This window comes from Equus quagga, chromosome 1 (assembly GCF_021613505.1).
Source record: "Equus quagga isolate Etosha38 chromosome 1, UCLA_HA_Equagga_1.0, whole genome shotgun sequence".
NCBI lineage: Eukaryota > Metazoa > Chordata > Mammalia > Perissodactyla > Equidae > Equus > Equus quagga.
Genome location: NC_060267.1, coordinates 25,608,348 through 25,629,678, shown reverse-complemented (window position 1 = coordinate 25,629,678; position 21,331 = coordinate 25,608,348). Strand labels below are relative to the sequence as shown.

The following is a 21,331-nucleotide window of genomic DNA, read 5'->3' as shown; positions in this document are numbered from 1 at the left end:
ATTATATATGCTGAATAAATGAAGGAACAGTTGAAATAAGGGGTGATTGTTTCCCCAGTTACATTGAAAATGCCATGTTAAAGAATGATGGTTGATTGGAAATATTTTTGGGTCCCCAAATCCTTTATTTAACTGAATGAATAGTATTTTCTTCATTGATGCCAATTGTTTTTAAAATGCATGAGTTATAAGCTTACACCAAATACAAAATTGCAAACTTCTTTGATATCCTTCAAATACTACAACTTAATTTTCACCATAACTAGGAAAAGGTGGTGAAGTTTAAAAAAATCATGTTCTTTAATTTTCCCAATAGACTGCCATGAAATTTTTTCATCCTGCACTGCAGATGTTGTCCAAGGAAACCGTCTTAGAATCTTTGGCCATATGCTATGTTTAGCTCAGGATGGCAATGACATATTTCCTCTTTGGTTTTAGTATTTCAAAAGCCTAGCAACTAACGACTGCTGTTCTTCTGTTTCTAGAACAGTTTCCATTTATTATGAAAAGATAGAAGTCCTTTCATCATATTTTTGTTTTCTTTTCCCCTAAGGAATATTTTTATAAATGCTAGTTGGGTGTTTGACATTTAGATGACACTGGAAATTTTAAGAGCCTCTTAAAATTTATGTTAAGGAAGGCTAATTATGGAGAAATAATTTTATATAATCTGCCATTAAGTAAAATGTCATTTAAAATTATATGATGTATTAGATGTATTATTATGGGATGGTGGGCATTTTCCCTTAATAAGTTTTGCAATATAATTGGTTTCTTGTAACTGGCAAAAATGTCCTATTTGTACCGTATTGGCTGTATGTTTGAGGTTTAATTAATCATTAGGCTCATTGCACCTGGAAATGTGTAACAATCAGCCTTGAAAGGGTTCTCTTGCAGTTTAGAGTTGATATTTTGGGATTTTACGCTTGAGCAAGCTCCCAATTTCCCCTGTGAATAGATACAGTCAGAGCTGTATTTTCAAATCTGTCACATCATTAGGATAAATTATATTTTCAAAACTATGACCACATCTCAAACCAATTATATAGTGAGGCTGGGTTTGTTTTTTGTTTTCTTCTTAATAACCCTTTTTAACTGCTACATCTCTTTACAAGTGGGATGTTTTATAAATAATACTTAGGAGCCAGTTGATGTCACCTTGTGCATGCCCTTTCCCCATAGGTTTTTATGTATACGAAAAAACGTGAGATAAATAGATAATCTTGTCAGAGACACTGGACTCATTCATTAAAGCTGCCATCTTGATTAATGACTATTTGGTGTTAAGTAAGTTAAAATTCAGTGCCAATTCCCCAGCTAAGAAAGAGAGCTGCACTTTTATGGAGAATTGATAATGTCACATTTACTAAATTGTCCTTTACCCAACTTAAAATTTTGTTTACATCTTTCTTATTGCTCGTGGTTATTTTTTTTTTTTAATAGAATAATCAAGAAGAAACATCAGCAGAAGGAATTTATGTTTCAAAAATTTTGGAAAATGGACCTGCTGACAGAGCAGATGGCCTGGAGATTCATGACAAGATCATTGAGGTAAGACAATAGTAAAACACAAATATGATCCATGGAAGAAAAGTTTGGATGTTTTAAATTTGCAACTGCTTGATCTTGGTGTGGTACTTATTAGAGTATATATCTAACTAGAGTATGTTTCTAACTAGCGTATATAGCTAACCCATATCAATTATTAGATATTGGGATAAAAGAATAAATCATCTGAAGTTTCCAAATGTGTTAGTGAATATCTCTGTTTTAAAAAATTGCCTCTCTCCATGAACTATAACGATAGTTGTGTGATTATTAAGGGATTAATTTTTTATAACGTTTCAAAAAGGGATGATAAATCTCTGCTGAAGAACATTTTTGACAAGGAAATATTACTATCTTTAAAGTTGTGATTAGTATGTTACATGTAGAGTTTGAAATTATTTATACAATGTCTTTTACCATTTCTTAGTTTAATATGGTTACCTTGTTCATGTCTTTTTTACTTAAAAAAAAGGGAAGCAGGTTTTTTTTTTCCTATTGCAAAAACCTGATGAGAACTCTTTACTTTCTCTAATGTACATTGTAGCTGTATTGTGGTATTTGGGGTTGACAAAGTGAATACTTTTAAGTTAGTGAAATTTGGGCTGTGATAATGGAATTTTGGGTCACTGTCATTTACCACCTCAGTGCTTTTGAAATTTTAACTGGTTGAGATAGTATTATTTGGTGTTACTGAAAAAGATTAGGTTATTTTTGTCGATGGAGTCATTTCCAGTGTCTTAGTAAAGGCATAAATAGAAATTTGGAAGGTTTATTTGATTCCACTATTCTTTTAGAAAAATTGTGGTATTGTGTAATCACTAATGCTATCTTTCTGAATGTCTATATGAACTATTTGAATGGAGACTGTTTTTCTTTATTAAACTTTGAATGAAGTTTTAGATCTTCATCATTTAATGCATTAAAAGATTGAATTTCTAATAATTTGACCTAGGATAAATGTAAAGAGTATGGAAGAGACAATAGTTCTCTGTTTTTGAAAAAACTCATAATATTTAGAAATTAGCTGACTAGGCACTTTGGGGAAGAGAGAGGAATTGCCTTTGGCTGAAAGACTGTGGCTTTTATCTGAAGAGGTCTCTTGCATCGAGATTTTCTCCTTCCAGTTGCATAGCCAAGAAAGTACAGACCTACCTTCACTGATGCTATCCAGCTTGTCTGGACAATTTCCATAGTGGAAACGTTTACATGCTGCAAATTTTAAAGGCAGAATTTTCTATTTCTACTTGTATTTGTGCAGTATGATTTAATGAGCAACATAATTTAAACAAAAAATTGTCCTGATTACTTTCTGCTTTATCTCTAAAGCATTTTAGTTTTTCTTGTTAAGTGGAAAACGAATGCCTGCATTTGATACTATCAGAAGGGCTGATGGAGCTGAATAGATATATTCACTTAGCTCACACACTCACATGTACACACAACAGAAACACATACTGGGGATTTAAAACATAATCTACTTAGGTAACAATGTTATGTATGCTTCACTAACGTTGCATTAAAGAGGAGGAAGAAGAATTTGTGTTTTATGTTGTGATGTAGCACTTGTGTTAAAAATTCATTGGTTTTGTTTTATAAAGAGATAATTTTTTAAAAACTGTAGTTGGTAAATCAAGTGCGTCTAGACATCTATCTGATACTGTTGCTAATATATGTCAAAATACTCTTATTTAAATCGTATAAGATAAAGAGCAAAGAGATCAACCGTGGGACTCTAAATTATACTTTGTGACTAGCTGAAGTATTATTATTATGTCACCTTGACATGCATACTAAATTAGCAGTTAATGACAAAAGCTTGAAATTTGCCTCAATGATAGAAATTTATCAATGTAGCTTTTATGCCAGGGTACATTGGTAATATGCATATTTTTGTTGTATAATGGATTCATGTGACCCCATTTGCAGTTAAGAAATGAGTTAGATGATATACATATTTCTGGAATGTTGTCTGTTAAATAGCATGAAATATTTTGGAAGGAAGATTATTAGAAATCTCTCACATTTAGTTGTTCAGTGATGCCATCAGCTTTTTAAAGTGAATAGATATTTAGGTGACTTTAATATATATATTTAAACAAGTCACATGCTTTATCTTGTACATATATGTATAAAAGATCCCTGCATACCAATTAAAGTTAGAAATAGGTGATGCTTGTTAATTAATTTAGTTTATCTGCCATTATGATACCAGTCAACTTCACACATTTTATAGTAATGGGAAACTGATAAGAAATATGCTGATTAATTTAAAATGTGCAGAGACAGAAAAGCAAATTTTAAAATAGAGTAATTTCTTTTCCATGTTTTGTTCTCAATGATTTGTTTATTGAAATACTTTGATGGATTGTTTCTTTCAGTTTTTGAATTTCAAATGACCATGCTGATTTAAACCTGGTGCAGCAAATAAATTTGTTAGCAGTATAAAGTACACAAATAGTTCATATTTTATGAAACTACCCATATAACCTAACTGCCACCGTCTGACATAGTATTAAATGCCTTGCATTCAGTGATATGTGACTGAAATAAAAAAATAGCAACTGTTAGATAATTTATTTTTTACTTACAGTTCAGATATACTAAAAATATTTTGTCTAGTTAATTACTTAAAGCACACATTATAACACATTTATGAATTGTTCTTATAAAATAACAAAATTTTCTTAAATCATTCATTTGAGGGAGAACGTAGATCTGTTAAAGTTTTGGTTCTATTGATGACTAAAGAGATTTTACTAATTCTAATAAAAATGTTAGATGTAACAATTTTGCCAAAGGTTAACAAAGGCCAACAACTCCAAAATTATTATTTTTTTAATATTCTGCATTCCACTGAGCCTGATCAAATTCAAGAATCATAAAAGGAAAAATCACAGTCACAAGGTAAATCCATGTCATGGTTTTCAGAGAACACAAAGCAGGTTCATTTTGGGGGTCAATCTCCATGAGCAACCATGTTTACCATTTTCAAGATGTTTACACATCCACATTTGTTAAAATGTTTATGTGTGTAGATTCAGAAATGAGTTGTGATATTTGAGTTACAACATTAGGTGTGAAAGTATCGTTCAAGACTGAAAAGGCAGAAGATATTGTTAAAGGCATTTTGAAACATCACAGTAGTACACATAGACCAGGAATTCACCAGAGTGTACATCCAAATAAAAGCATCTTTTGCATGCTGTTTTTCCCTCTTTTCAAGATTCAAAGGAACCATATAAGATCCTTGATACTATCAGATGCTTGGGCACAATTCTGTAAGAGGGCAGCACCATTCCGGTGGTTATCATCCTGTTAGGATGTCTGAGGAGTGTGTGGAAGGGAGGTGGGACTCCCAGTTCACTGCTCCCCTCGCAACTATTCCTCTTTTATTATTTCTGTGATGCTGATGGGAGGCGATACAATGATAACCCCAGAATGGGAAAGTGCATAGCAGAGTGGATAGTCATTCACGGGTTTCTGTTCACACTTTCTTCTCCCCACCCCTCCCCCTAGCTCCTAGCCAACGCTATGTAACAGGAAAGTCCACCCTTCTCGCGGCTTCTGGAGACGAAGGAGTCAGGGTGGAGGTCTGTGAAGTCTATGAGAAGAACATTTTGGAGCAGAAAGCAGAGCTTTCTTTAGTGTATATATTAAAAACTCTTCTATTTCTTTAACTTGAAATTCATAATGAAATGCATCACACAAGGCATTTTCATTTACTTTCAAAATAGTTCCCACATTGAACAATGTCAGTGTAGCACTTTCTAGAAAGTGCTGACTTTCGTACAAGCAGCAAGAACTTTACAAATGCAGTGTCTCAACAAGAACTTAACTATTCCAGATTGCCAACGACACTTTCTTTTAGTTCTGTAATGTTAGACCTTCTGCATTCTCTGTCACTACTCTCTGTATCGCTAGAGTAAAAAGCTTTGATGGTTATGTTTATTTGCCTAAGGCTCTGCACATTTCGGTTACAGCTGTCAGTGCAGGAAATTTAAATGCAGATTAGAGCTAAACATTTAGGAATGCTGTTGAAACAGAGCTACAGTGTGCCTCCTCTGTATGTGCGTGATGGCACTGTGCAACTTACTACCTCGTAAAGTAGCCATGCTAATTTGTGTGTGTGTAAGAAGCATTTACAAGTTTTGTGAGTCACTTGTAAATCTGGTGAGCAATTAGTTTTTTTTGACAAATTACTATTTAATTTGAACACATCACTAAACTCTTCAGTAAAATATCATCCACATTCTTAAGTGTATTTTAAATGTTCAAATAACATTGACTGATCATCTGAAAGAATTGGGAAATAACTAAAAGCAATCATGTTAGTGCAAGTAAAGAATTACCGTGTAATGAGGTTCTTAATCATGATTGAATGCTACTTAAATTAAATGTAGTTTTAACATCACGATATAGTTATCATTATATAATTGTATATTTTAAGGTATCTTGAAAAGTAGTGTGGTGCAGTGGGAAGAGCATGAATTCTGAAATCAAGGTCTGGCTGGAATTCCTACCCTGCCTCTTAAAACTTGTGTGGCCATGAGCAAGCCAGCTGTGCCTTAGTTTCTATGCCATTCATAGTAACTGTGTACACAAAGTGCCTGGCACAGGGCAGGTCTTGGAACCCACTATTTCCAGCCTGGTATGTCTCATTCAGGTTATATAAGTAGTTTGTTCACCAGAGACAGTAGAGGAAGGGGTAATTTTCCTTCCTTGGAGAATCTGGGTAACTCTCTCCCAAGTTTCATTCATTCCCATTCCTATTTCCATTCCAGTTTGGATGAGTAAATGTAGGAAATTTTAATGTTCATTTTCATGTATTCATATGAACACTCAGATACAAGAAGGGCTATGGGGAAAAACTTTATAACTATGCACTTATGATTTAATTCAGTCATTCAAATATTTACTAATTGCCTATATTTGCCAGGCAATGTTCTCTGTGTTACACAAAGAGCAAGAGGACCCATTCCCTGCCCTCAAGTAGCTCGTGGTTAAAGGTCCTGTTTTCTGCCTTTCCAAAGCCTCTGTTTTTTTGTTTGTTTGTTTGTTTTTCTTCCTCCTTCTTCTCCCCTCCAAGTACACAGTTGTATATTCTAGTTGTGAGTGCCTCTGGTTGTGCTATGTGGGATGCCGTCTCAGCATGGCCTGGTGAGTGGTGCCGTGTCGGCACCCAGGATCTGAGCCGGTGAAACCCTGGGCCTCAAAAGCATAGCGTGTGAACTTAACCACTTGGCCACAGCCTCTGTTGAAGTTGCTCCTTCAATTGTTATGAACGTAAATGGACAGCACCATCTTGTCTTGGTGGAATGACACTATGGGTTTACTCTGATTTTCCTGTTCTCCAGGAGTATGCAATTCATTTTGAGAAATCATGACATGGATTCGTAAAGAGTAGAATCTGTGGATGTGAGACAGCATCATGGTTTCAGGAAGGGGTGCAGGCTCTGAACTTGGTCTTGGCCTTGAATTTGCACTAGATTATCTTGACACTTCTCAACTTTTCTTGTTTTCAGTTTCTTGCCTGTAAATAAGAGGGTAATAATAGCTAGTCCCTCAGATCTTCTGTCTAGATGAGCACAGTGTTTTGCCACTTCAATGAGTTTCCATTTTTAATAAATACAGTTTTACTTTAGCCTATGAAAGAAAGGTTGGAAAGTTCTTCACACCATTGAGCTTTAGTGTGTTAAGCACCACTTTATCTATTTTAAATTTATAAAGATATGAAACTTGAGTTTGTTTTTTTCTGAGTGCTAAGCTTCTGAGAAAGGAACCAGGGCCACCACATATGACTGTGCAGTTTACTCACTGCATAACTGCCACAAGGTCTGACTGGGGTTCCCATTCTCCTCATCATTCTGTGCTATAAAAAAAACCTGACCAGAGCACCTATAAAATTTTTGAGATTCATTTTAAAATGAGATCCACAGTTGATCTTAGGTAAAAACTCAAATTGGGCCACATCTTACTGTCTTTTGTCCTCCTTTATTCCTTCAATCACCCTGACCATCTGGCATCTTTCTCACATTCTTATTTCTCTGCAGCATTTGTCTTTAGGAAAGAATGTCTTTCATTCACTTGCACCAGTGGATATTTGAAGGATAAAAGTTTGCCCCATTCATGGTATCTGAACTTTAACTGGAGATCATGCCTTAATGATTCACAAGCTTTTGCCGTTTTGACCTTGACTAGCACAGTAATTTCTTGAGTAAACTTTCCTTCACCCAGTCTCTCCCATCTGCAACTCAACTAGCCTATTACTGTCAGGGTTGTCATTTTTTTGCTCCTTTGCTTAAGGTCCTTTGTTAACATTCTATTGTCAATAGGATAAAACCCAAAGTTAAATGAGTGAAGCAAAAATGGACCTTCAAAATCTTTACTTTTTTTTTTCAATTTTCCCTTTCAGATCCTTTACTGTAGTCACATAAAACTCCTCCCCTCTCTTGCCTTCAGGCCTCTCGGGCTTTATTTCTTCTTTTCTTTCTATCTGGTATTCTCGCCCCTTCTCCCACATAATCTTCTCTGACTCACAAGTTTCTGACCATCCTCAATAATCCTCCTCTCCCTGAAGCCCTTCAAATCCACCAAGACGAATTGTTCTCTTAATCTCTGTTGCCAGTAGGTTTTTCTCTCTCTCACTTTCATCGCACTTTTTGTATGCTGTTCTGTGGATTTATTCTTTGGTGTTCTTCTCCCCTCACAGATGTATGGGTTTCTTAAAAATGGCCTAGTATTTTATTGAACTTAATATCTCCAGCACCCTTCTTGTTCTCAGCACTGTGCCTGCAGACTAGAGGCATTCTGTTTACTTTCTTTGGATGGAATAAATGAGTGAATGAACCTTGAGCTCAAGATTTTAGGCGTTATGGTCTAGACCCAAGGGTTTTTCGGGTGCCGGGTGGGCAATGCCTGAAGCCTGTCCTTGTCACATCCCATTCCTTCTCTTTGCATCTTTATCACGAGGTCAATCAAAAGTTGAAAGACTGTTTCTTAAGTTTCAAGCTCTCTAAGACCTAGTGACAGTAGACTGAAGCAATTGTATTTCTCTAGACTGTTCATTCTAGCCTGTAAATAAGAAAGAACCCAAATCTACAATGCAGTCTTTCAAATTCTCTTTATGTAAATACTTGAATTGGATCTGAAGACATGTGTGTTCGCCTTCACCCTAACACAGATTTTTCATTATTGAACTTGAAGAACACTGGTAAAGCTGACTGAATTCACATACTTGCCTGCAAAGCAGATTTGCAGAAAATGGCACTGGACCAAACATGGAATTGTACAAAAACATAATTAACCACAGAGGAACTGAAAAGATGAAAGATGTTCTCAATGTTTCCAAGCCTTGTAAATGGTTTGGTGAAAAGACAGTAAGAAGCTTCCTAGAGCACTGGGGAGTGGCTGGGAGGCTCTTTGAAGTTCTCATGATGAGAGCCGCTTGGAATAATTAACAGTAGCCCCAGCTGTAAGGCTGTTCCGAGGAAGCCAAGTCATAACTCACCAAGTTTGTCGCTTGAAACTTTTTAAGGCAAGTTTAAGAAGGTTGTGCTTTCGTCGAATACATGCTACTGTATTCCTGGTAAATTGTAGTGTTTTTACAGACGTGAATAGAAAGTTCTCTAGTCTTCTAAAATGTGTTCCTCCCGCTGCCTTGAGAAAGTATCACAAAGGAGAAAAAGGCAGCTGACCTGTGTTGGGTGGATTTGGTGTCTGACCCTGTTCACCCTATGAATTACCGTGTCCACATCACAGTCCAGCGGCTTTATGGGCCATCCCTCTATCCAGAGTCCCTCCTCTTTCTTAAGCAGTTAACAGCTTATCACTCCTTTCAATAATCAACAACTCAGAGGTGATTCGTTATTATCTTCAGATCAGAACTGCCCCAAAGAATAGGCATTATTCTTACTGTGATTTAAAATATTTTAAACAATTCTATATTGTTGTAAGAGGTATAGGAATAAATCTTCAAGTCATAAGATCAGATGAGCAATTGAATATGCTGTGTACTTTATAGATAGGGAGATGAGGATTTTTCATCATATAGATGAGGATAAAATTTAGTACTGAATAGCTAGAAAAATATATAATGTTAAATTAAAAATTTTAAGGTATTTTTAGGTAAAACTAGGTAGTGATATTTTACTCACATAATCTATCACATTGAAGTAAACAACAAATTTACCTTATGAAATCATATATAGGAAAGAAATAATTTGTTAATAAAAACATTAGTCCTATAACAGATAATCTATGTTTTCTACTCTCTGTTTCTGTGAGTCTGACCTTTTTTTAGATTCCACATATAAGTGATACCATGCAGTATTTGACTTTGTCTGGCTTATTTCACTTAGTATAATGCCCTTGAGGTTCATCCCTGTTGTTGCACATGGCGGGATTTCCTTCTTTCTCATGGCTGAATAATATTCCACTGTATACGGTATCTTCCTTATCCAGTCAGCCATTAATGGACACTAATTGTTTCCATATCTTGGCTATTGTAAATAATTCTCCAGTGAGCATGGGCTTGCAGGTATCTCTTTGATATCCGGTTTCACTTCCTTTGGATATATACCCAGAAGTGGGATTGCTAGATCATATAGTAGTTTATTTTTAATTTTTTGAGGAAATTCCATATTGTTTTTCATATTGGCTGCACCAATTTACATTCCTACCAACAGTGTACAAGGGTTCCCTTTTCTCCACATTCTCCACTTTTCTCTTGTCTTTTTGGTGATTGTCATTCTAAAAGGTGTGAAGTTATATCTCATTGTGGTTTTGATTTACATTTCCCTGAGGATTTGTGGTGTTGAGCACCTTTTCATGTACCCATTGGCCATTTGAATTTCTTCTTTGAAAAAATGTCCATTCAGTTCCTCTGCCCAGTTTTTAGTCAGATTCTTTAATTCTTTTTGCTACTGAATTGTATAAGTTCTTTGTGTATTTTGGATATTAACCGCTTTTTATATATATGATTTGTAAGTATTTTCTCCCATTCTATAAGTTGCCTTTTTATTTTGTTGATGGTTTCCTTTGCTGTGCAGAAGTTTGTGTGATGTCGTCTCATCTGTTTATTTTTGCTTTTGTTGCCTTTGCTTTGATGTCAAATCCAAAAAATCATTGCCAAGGGTAATGTCAAGGAGCTTACTCCCTATTTTTTTTCCTGAGAGTTTTATGGTTTCATGTCTTAAGTTCAAGTCTTTAATCCATTTTGTGTTGATTTTTGTGTATTGTGTAAGATAGGGTCCAGTTTCATTCTTTCGCACGTGTCTGTCTAGTTTTCCCAACACTGTTTATTGAAGAGACTATCCTTTCCACATTGTATATTCTTGACTCCTTTGTCATAAATTAATTGACCCTCTATATGTGGATCTATTTCTGGGGTCTCTATTCTGTTCTGTTGATCTATGTGTCTGTTTTTATATCACTATCATGCTGTTTTGATTGTTATAGCTTTGTAATATAATTTAAAATCAGGAAATGTGATGCTTATACCTTTGTTCTTTCTCAACATTGCTTTGGCTATTCAGAGGTCTTTTATGGTTTCGTACAAATTTTAGGATTGATTTTTCTATTTCTGTGAGAAATACCATTAGAATTTTGATAGGGATTGCATTGAATGTGTAGATTGCTCTCGAGGTATAGACAGTTTAACATTATTAATTCTTCCAAGCCATAAGCACTGATTATCTTTGCATTTATTTGTGTCTTCTTCAGTTTCTTTCATCAATGTCTTATAGTTTTCAGCGTACATAATTTTACCTCCTTGATTAAATTTATTCTTAGATATTTTATTCTTTTTGTTACAAATGTAAATGGAATTGTTGTCTTAATTTCTCTTTCTGATGGTTTGTTGTTTGCTTATAGAAATGCAACAAACTTTTGTATATTGATTTTAGGGTGAGGGAAGTAAGGAGAGGTTGGTGAAAGGTTACAAGCTTTCGTCTGTAAGATAAATAAGATCTGAGGATCTAATGTAAAGCATGATGACTATAGTTGATGACACTGAATTAGATCGTTGAAATTTGCTAAGAGGGTAGAAAATAAATGTGCTCACCCAAGGAAAGAAAAAGATAAATATGTGAAATATGTGAGGTGAGGTCATGGATGTGTAAGATGGTTCATTAACTAGGTAGGAATCCTTCCACAATGTATACGCATATTAAATCATGATGAACTGTTTAAATATCTTACAGTTTTGTCAATTATACTTCAACAAAGCTAAAAAAAGATAATCAGTTTTCACAGTGAAATTTACTACACACATGATTTACTAAGTAAATAAACACATATTTGAATGACAAAAGCCTATTGTCATTCAAACTTGTGTTTATTTTTTTGCTGGAGGTAAAAAGACCTGTTAGTAATTGTACATATCTCAAATAGCTTATAATCAAGACGCGAAGATGGATGTACGTTAAAAAATCAAAACAATTATAATGCAGTGTGACCTCAGTGAAATAAATAAGTAAATAAAATAGCAACAACAACAATAACAAAGGAGCGCATGATGAATGACTGGCACAGAGGAGCTACCAAAAAGACTTCCCTGGTATTATGGTGGCCTGAAGCTTTAAGAATGAAATGGTACTTGAAAAGGCCTTTAAAGGAAAAATGAAAGATGATAGATTAGGAGAGAAGAGAGGATGGAGCAAAGGCTTTCCGTATTTAGGAAGAATGCCATGAGCCAAGTGACGAGGCAAGACTGACTGTATCATACGTGGCAGCCGTTTTGGCTGATTGACATAAGGAAAAAATAATGGCCAATGCATATTGATTACTATATGCCAAACATTCTTTAGGTGTTTTACAGATATTCACTCATTTCATCCCCACAAAACCCCCATGAGGTTGTTATTTTAGGTACTAGTTGCAGCCCCATTTTACAGACGAGAAAACTAAGGCAGAGAGGGATCAAGTAATTTGCCAAGGTCACAGAGTAAGAGTTCTTGGGTCTGTGCCCTTAATCATCACCTGATACTACCTGTTATTAAGAGTTGCATAGGTGATTCAAGGTAGATAATGTATGAGAAGTCAGCTGAACTGAATTTGATGAAATTAATGTAAGGCTTTGTAAGATTGACTACGGAGTTAGGTTTTTATAGTATAGGCAATGAGGAATGAGTGATCATTTTTGAGCAGGAGAATGACATGTGTAAAGCAATGATTAAAAGATTAGAAACAAACAGATCTCACTGGAATGTAGAAATAGATTGAAAAGTGAAGATATTGAGACAGAAAGACCAGTGGGTGAGTACCACAGTTGTCCACATATGAAGCAATAAGGGCCTGGAGCAAACAACAGAAAACTTCCAGAAGGTAATGACAGCCTAGTTACTTATTCATCATACTTATCTTGAATGTTTCTCCTTGTCTTCACTTTCCTACCAGATGCTCGTCTTAAATAAGAATGGTGCTTGGTGCTTATTTTTAAGTAAATTTTTACAAAAGAGTCGCAGATCATAAGTGTCTAGTGCAAAGAATGATCAGAAAGTGAAGTCATCCATGCAGCCAGCATCCAGATCAAGAAACAGATCATTAGAAGCACCCCAGGAGTCTCCTGTGTTTCCCTGTTTCATCATTACCTTCCTCTAAGTTATGCTTGTTTTTTCATTTTGTTTAAATAGAAACACACAATAGGTATTCTTTAGAGTATGACTTCTTTTATTTAACGTTATGTTGGTGAAATTCACTGATGTCGCATCTAACTGTAGTTTGTTCATCCTCATAGCTGTGTAGCATTTCTCTATATGACTATACCACAATTTAGTTATCAATTTTACCATGAGTGGAATTGCTAACTCTGGGTTATAACAATAATAGTCCTGTGAACTTTCTTGTATGCGTCTTTTGGTGAATATATGCATGAATTTCTGATACACACACACACCCCTAGGAATATATTTGTGCATTGCAGTCATAGGATGTGTACACGTTCAGCTTTAGTAATTACTGCCAAACAGATTTGTTAAACTGTAAAAAACTTGATATTCTTACAGCAGTGTCAGTGTTCCAATTACTCCACATACTTGCAAAGACTTGGTATTGTGTATCTTTTTGTTAATTTAAGCCATCTAGTGAAGTGGGGTATACACAATTCCTTGACGTCTGATGAAGTTAAACGAGTCTATATGTTTATTGGCCATTTCGGTATCCTTTTTGTGAGGTACCTGTTCACACCATGGTGAATGCAGAAATCTTATCTTTCTACACCTTGAAAACCTAGCACACTGTTTGGTACACAGTAGGCACTCAGTTGTTTGATGAATGAATACATGTAAGATTATAAGGAGGAAGCAAATCTAGCATTGCTATTAAAACTCTATGCTTGACATATATGAAGTGTGCAATAAATATGTGCTAAATGGATGAAAAGAGCTTTTAAGCATGTACCTATCACAACGCAATAATACTCTTCCTATCTTCCCGGTTTTCTCTAAAGGAAGAAAAAATAATTTTGTATTTCTTTTGACATTATCACATTTGATCACCTTGGCATCAATTTTTGGCTCAATTTTTAATGTTACTCTTTTAGTAGAGCCTGGCTTATGCTGTATATATCCCTTCACATTCTTTGTTCCAGTGTCACAAAGATTAATATGATCCCTAAACAAATACTTTTGGCCTAGATACACTGTGTTACAAACCCTTTCACCTTACTGAATGTGTGGGTGTTATTTTTTCAGAGGCATAATTCTTTCCAACAGATAAGAATGATCAAAGAAAAATTCTTTGTTTTTCTTCTTACCCGAACTTTCACTTAGAGATTTCTTTTTATAACTCAGAACCTTATAAGGCATATCTCCTCTTAGAGAGGTATAATTTTTCTTTGGATGCAAATTAGAACTCTAGTAATATCAGATCCTACTGATTCAGAATTGGGTCATTGAGGCATACTGAGTCAGCCCTAAGATGGACGTAGGTTCCCAGGCATAAACATGTAAGCTAGAATCTTAGAGCTGAAAGAATTGCTTGGCTGAAAATTGTTATGTAAGTAAGCAATTGAAAAATGATTTTTATAGAAAAGTAAAAAGAAATGCTGAATACTCTAGCAATACTTTACATGACTAAATATTTTATAATGTGAAATTATGAGCTGTCAAATTATCTGACTAATTCATACCTTTATGTCTGATACAGAAAGAACTCATAAAATATGCCTCAACACATAATACAAATTATGTACCAAGTGGCTGTTTATATTCATCATAATAATGAGGACAACAGTGACTATAAAGGCTAACAATAGCTCTTCCACTTATGGAGTCCTTATTGTGTCCCAAACACTATGCTAAGAGCTATATGTAATAAATATATTGGTGAAGTTCAAGGATACCAGTGAATAACAACGTAAACTTGATAAGTTTCAATTTTTTCATAGTCAACTTTATTATGTCCAAGGAGAAAATACGGATTGGTTTACTTAGAGGAATGGTTGCCATAAACTAACGTGTAATGGCTACCTGTGGAGTTGATGGTTCCAACAACTCTTTACGCCAGGAAGTAAAATTCAAGTGAATTATAATATTAACTAAGTTTCCCAATTTTCCCTAAGTGAAAATTGTATCTTTTCTTGTAGCATTTAGAGTTTGTAATAGCTCTCATTGTTAAAAGATCCCAAAACACTTCGTGGAACAGGTTATAGATAGTTTCATCCTTAGCTCTGAATTTCCTGTCTTTTTGTCAGTTTTAAGCTTTATACACATTAATCTGGTATCCACTATTTCTTCAATTCCCAGGATTCAACTGTTAAGTCCCAGGATTCATAATGTGCTGGAAATGTCTAGTCTGCTAAAAGAGAGGTCTTTAAGTGTAAGTTTTATGAGAGAGACTTGACAGTTTGGTTCAAGTAAAAATTGTAAATCCAATTCCAGGAATAACTTGAAGAAGAGAGTTTTCTGCTTTGAGAGTATGATTCTTAAAGTTTAATATTCCCGATGTCTTTCCATGTGAAACATTTTCACTGAAGAACCTTCATCCCAATCTATGTAGTCTCCAATTTTTTTCTAAGAGATTTGTCAGTTATATTTCTTGGGATCATTTTAGTGATTTAGCTTCTGATCTTTGTCACTAATTTAACCAGCAGCCACTGATGAAACTTGGCCCTTTGAATGGTCACATTTGCTTATCATCTTTTGCCATATTCAGATTAATTCTTGAGATGGAGGTGGGCTTTATAATATAAAAAAACTAAGAAGGATATATGAAATCTTTTGTTGAATAAAAGCCTGAACCTCATATCTGTAAAGAATATGCTCTGTAGTCCTTTTTCTTCCTTGAAAAGAATTGGGTAGTAAGATATTTATTGTTTGTTCTCTGAAGAAGAGGCCATATTAAGGAAAGAAAGTAAAGATTGTTAATTTTCACAAATTTTTTTTCTTGTTCTTTTTGGGATTTGTTTTAGAATGTTGTTAGAAAAAAAAGATTTTCCAGGGGCTGGCCTGGTGGCATAGTGGTAAAGTTCACATGCTCCACTTTGGCAGCCTGGGTTCGCAGGTTTGGATCCCAGGTGCAGACCTACACAAGACTCATCAAGCCATGCTGTGGTGGCAACCCACATACAAAATAGAGGAAGATTGGCACAGATGTTATCTCAGGGACAATCTTCCTCAAGCAAAAAGAGGAGGATTGGCAACAGATGTTAGCTCAGGGCCAGTATTCCTCACCAGAAAAAAAAAAAGATTATCCAGAAGGTTTACATGTACAAGATGATAAATTCTTCACCTTCCCTTTTTCATGCTCTGGGAGTTTAGGAGTGTATGGAGTAAGTTATATGAGGTTAAGGGTGCATAAACCTTGTGAATTTCTCTAATTATGTGTATTCATGTGTGTGTATGTGCGTGCGTGCGTGTGTGTGTGTGTCCTCTCTCTTTGCCAAATCTGAAAGTAATGTGGCAGCCCTTTGATTTATTATAAGGATAATTTTTTATCCTTATTTTGGAAAGAGCTCCTGGGATACAAATGAGTGGCTGAAGTAATGAACCATGAGAAGTAGTGGTTTGAGTGGAAAAGAGCTAAAAAAATCAACAGTTACTTTGTTAGCCTTCTAACAGGTCATTTGGATACAGATGAAGACATCTTAAAATTAGGCATCACTTTCTTTATCACCAAGCGGCAATATTAGTAGCAATTTTCTACTGCAAGTATTCAGGAAACAATATAACTATTGTTTCACATTATTATTGGTTTCTTTTGGAGGGGGAATATTAAAATATACTTAAAATCTTACAACCTTCTTAGAAATGCAAGAAAGGTATCATACTTTGTATCTATTGCTCATTTTCAGCAGTTGGTAGAATTTTTAAAATATGAAAATACAAGAAATTTTAAAATTATTTGTGTCCAGTTATTGAAAAATGAAGCCATTGTGTAAAAATGTCATTTAAAACCACTTTTTCTTTTGTAGAAGTATTCTTGGAAATTCTGAAAGCCAAGTAGAAATGTGAGCTTACCCAGTGCTCAGAACGTAAGCTCAGGGTCACCATGTTCTTTCTGTAGTTACTGGTATCGACTGCAATGTTTGGATTTTGCTGAAGGTTTGAAGTTCCAGAACTACTTAAACCATTTCTAAGATTTCTAGTCCTTTTTTCAAAAGAAAGTCAAATCCAAAAATAGTTAACTCATTTTCATTCTGAAACATTGAAATCTATTTCTGCTAATTATTTATAGCTCTTCTCTCTGTGTCAAGCTGTTTTTTAAATATAATTCCTAAAGCAGATTTAGTTTTATAGATAAGTTATGTCTACACAATACTGGGGAATACAAATCATTCATAAATTTTTAAAAATCAAAATCCAATATTTCATTCTTTTAGCAAATACATACTATTGGAGATCAGTTATATCGTCATCAATAGTCCCAGCAGCCAGAGTTGTCACACCAGGGTACTTTACAAATTGTTGCTTTATTGAAAGAATTGTCAGTATCCCTTTTGTCCTTGAGGGGAAAAACATCATAGGGTGTGGAAAGATGCCTGGATTCCAGAGTGGGATTTTAATTTTCAGAAGCCAGCCCAGTCCTGGCATTGTTTTATAAAATGACTTCAGATGCTATTGCTTTGGTTTGTTTTAGGAGAAAAACTGTTGTAGAACATACGGGAAGATTCTTATCTCTTTTGTATTTACCTATTATTGTTCATTCTTTCCCTCTGTGGTACTTATAGAAAGCCTTTTGGATAGATCTGTTTTCTCTAGCCATTCCTACATTGTTGAAGAACCTTTTCTTTGAGATGCTTATGTAATACCATTAGCTTAAGTGCTAATCGCTTAAACAGAGAGATCTAATCTTAATCAGAAAACTGTTATCCTGAAACTGCATCCCTAACAAAATTAAAAGAAATACAGGAAGAAGGCCACCTGAAGGTACTTTCCGCTGCTTTGATAACTGGATGGCTTATGAGGCAGGCATTGAGGCCTGGATGTGTGAAAATGCAATTCAATATGATGAGCCGTCTGAAGAGCAATTTATGCGGGGTAAAAGCCACTTACTTCAGCCAAAATTGAAACGAAAACATAGTTTCAGGATTATAGTTTTTGATGAGACTAGAAACATATAACAGTGACATTAATTGTTCTTTCACCTATAGATGTTTTTCTGTCAGGGTCCTTTTTGTTGGTCCTTTATATATCAGATTCCTTTGTACACAACTCCTAAAATATGCCTTAAGTCTAATTTAAAGGAAACTTCATTTGCATCTTTTTCTATTTTCTTTCATGTTGCTGTGCCCTAGAATAGAATAAACCTTTAACTGAGCACTGTGCCAGCCAGCCTAATGGTGAGACATCTCAATCTGATGTCATTCAATCTTGCTTTATACCAATACATGTCCCAAAATCTCTGTGGGCTATAACTAGATTATACAGTTATTATGGGAACATAAACTCCCATATGGGTGTTGAAGCATTTATTTTGTGCAGAACAAAATAGTGCTATCATAGGCTTGTTACACTGTTGATGCAATGTTTGTCTTCCACCTGTTTTTAGTGTTTTTGCTTGTTTTGTTTTTTTGTGAACTAGTAGCTATTCAAGAAGGTACTAGTTTAGATAGGTAGATTTTTTCCTACCATTATTATTTATCTTAGATCACTCCAAGGAGAGTACCTGTGTTCTTTAAACATGGAAAGATTGACATTCTCATGTTATTTTTGATGTGTTTTGTATAAGAATAGTTGTCTGAAGTCAAACTAATTTCTGTGACAGAGTACTTATTCTCTAATTCTCTTTTTTTAAAATATTCATTTCCTCATTCATTCAATAACTAGTTAGCTTTTCCTAAAAGCCAGCTACTGTGCTAGGTACTAGTTATGCTATGCCTAAGAAACTGTAATTATGGTAAAATGATAGAGACAGAAGTTAAACAAATAGAATTGTAGCATTGTATGAAGGAAATTGTAGCAAATTGTAGCATATGTATGAAAGGAAAGTTTTAGATGTTTGAGGAAATAATGGGGGTGAGGTGAAGGTGGTTTTTATTTGGGGGAGTCAAGGAAGTCTTCTTTGAGGAGTGATATTTATGTCATAGCTTGAAACATGAATAGGTGTTAGTTAGGCAAAGATTTGGAGACAGTTTTTTAAATAGACAGATGGGTATGTGCAAAAGCTCTGAGACAGGACAGAGCTCAGTGTATGATAGGAATTGCAAGAAATCTGGGTAAAAGAATGGCTCTCAGCAAGGGTTGGAGCATTTCAAAGGGGCTGATTCCTGCAATATCTCACAAGCAGGGGGACCATACATCTGGGCTGCCCTGGGCAGCCTTCTTGGTCTGGCAAAATGATTAGTAATGTCCCTGCTATCAAAAATACCCCAATTTGATCTTAAATTATTTGGTAACCCTACTTATAAATGAGGGTTGTTTTCTCTTTATCCTATAAAACAATAGTATCTCTAAAGTATTTAAGGAGTGAAGTGACAAGATCAAATTAGCATTTTAAGAAAATTATTATGGCTGCAAAGTTACAGGTAGACTTGAGAAATCAAGTTGGAGATGGGGACACCAGTTACTCAGTAAGTGCAGTAGTTCAGATGCCAGATAGCAGTGGTTTGGATTGAGGGTTTAGCAGTGGAGACAAAGAAAATTCATGGACTCAACACATATTTCAAGGACAGACTCAGGAGGGCCACAGACAACAGACATCCTCCAATGGTCTGGCCATAATAACAATACGTTTCTTCACTTCAGTAATTATTCATGAAGGCATGTAATGCCCACATTGAAATTACATTTTAGGTGACTTTTTGATGACATAAAAGGGGCTCTATTTTATCAGCATCCTGTCTCCTGATTAACCTGTAGCAAGCTTTTGGAAAGTGCTCTTGTCAATAGTTGATCTAGAAAAATAGCATAGGGCATTGGTTTGGAGCCCAAGCTCTGCAGTCAAGGGGCCTGAGTTGGAATTTCAGCTCTGCAACCTGCTGGTTATAGTATGGGAGAGTCCCTGACCTTCTCTGGATACTAATTCTAAAATGAGCATAATGGGGGGCCGGCTGGGTGGCTCACTGGTTAAGTGTGCACATTCCGCTTCATTAGCTCAGGTTCACAGGTTCAAATTCCAGGTGCGGACGTGGCAACACTTGGCAAGCCATGCTGTGGCAGGCATCGCACATATAAGGGAGAGGAAGATGGGCACGGATATTGGCTCAGGGCCAGTCTTCCTCAGCAAAAAGAGGAGGATTGGCAGCAGATGTTAGTTCAGGGCTAATCTTCCTCAAAAAATAAAAAAATAAAAAATATAAATAAAAAAATAAATATAATGGTGCCAACCTCATAGAGTTGTTATCAAGATTAAATGAGTGAATATTTATAAAAAACGTGAAGAAGTTTCTGGCACGTAGTAATTCCTATATTAATTTTGTTATAATTAAAAATGGGTTACTGCGTGATTTATAGTGCAGTTCGATCAGAGGGTTAGTGGGATAATTCTTGATCTAAATATCTTATATAGCCTATTGATTATGTATGTTATCTATTTATAACTGGTATGTCACTTAAACATAAATAGTAAATGATCATCTAGATCTGAACTTGACTAGAATTTTGACTGGAATAAATAGGGAAAAGATTAAAGAAAGGGTTACATTTTTAAAAGAAGAATGTTTGTAGGCTTAATTTCTTCAGGCTATTTTAGACTATGGTTTTCTACCGCAGCCTAAAATTAGATCTATATTTATACGTTAGATTTGAAAGCCATTATAGATGACTTTTTTTATACATTCTTTATGGTAGAGATGTAGAAATTAGGGCTTAGAAAAATTAACTGACTCACCTATTTGAGAGAAAAAAATGTTTGAAAAGATTTAAATGTTCAAGGAAGAGTTTTATAGCTGGTAAAGTCTAATATTCTCACTTTCTAGATGGTTCTCAGTACTTTAAAAAGATGTAAGATGTATTTGTGAAATTAAGAGAGACTCATGAGAGAAGTATGTATTCTTCTAGTATGGAAAATCAGCCTTCAAACACATCTGTCTCCTGTGAGACAGAGAATGATGGCCATGCTTGCCTGACCAAAAATGTTTCCTTTATCACCTATTACATGGGTTGAATTTCCACCATTAGCAATGCATTTCAAGTCTTGAGGATTTCTTGGTTAAGGAATCCTTTAGTAAAATAAAAATTGCTGGGGCCGGCCCGGAGGGGAGTGGTTAAGTGCGGAGGTTCTGCTTCGGCGGCCTGGGGTTCGCTGGTTCGGATCCCCGGTGCAGACATGGCACCGTGTGGCAAGCCATGCTGTGGTAGGCGTCCCACGTATAAAGTAGAGGAAGATGGGCACGGATGTTAGCTCA

At 35.3% G+C, this 21,331-nt stretch overlaps 1 protein-coding gene across 2 annotated transcripts in view; it reads left to right on the top strand.

Annotated features, from left to right (window-relative positions):
• Positions 1-21,331, top strand: part of PDZRN4 (PDZ domain containing ring finger 4) — a 336,843-nt gene that overhangs the window by 3,818 nt on the left and 311,694 nt on the right. For both annotated transcript variants that reach the window (XM_046654289.1, XM_046654279.1), the window contains one exon: positions 1,444-1,551. In XM_046654289.1, the coding sequence (XP_046510245.1) occupies positions 1,444-1,551 (108 nt within the window). The remainder of the gene's footprint in view (positions 1-1,443; positions 1,552-21,331) is intronic.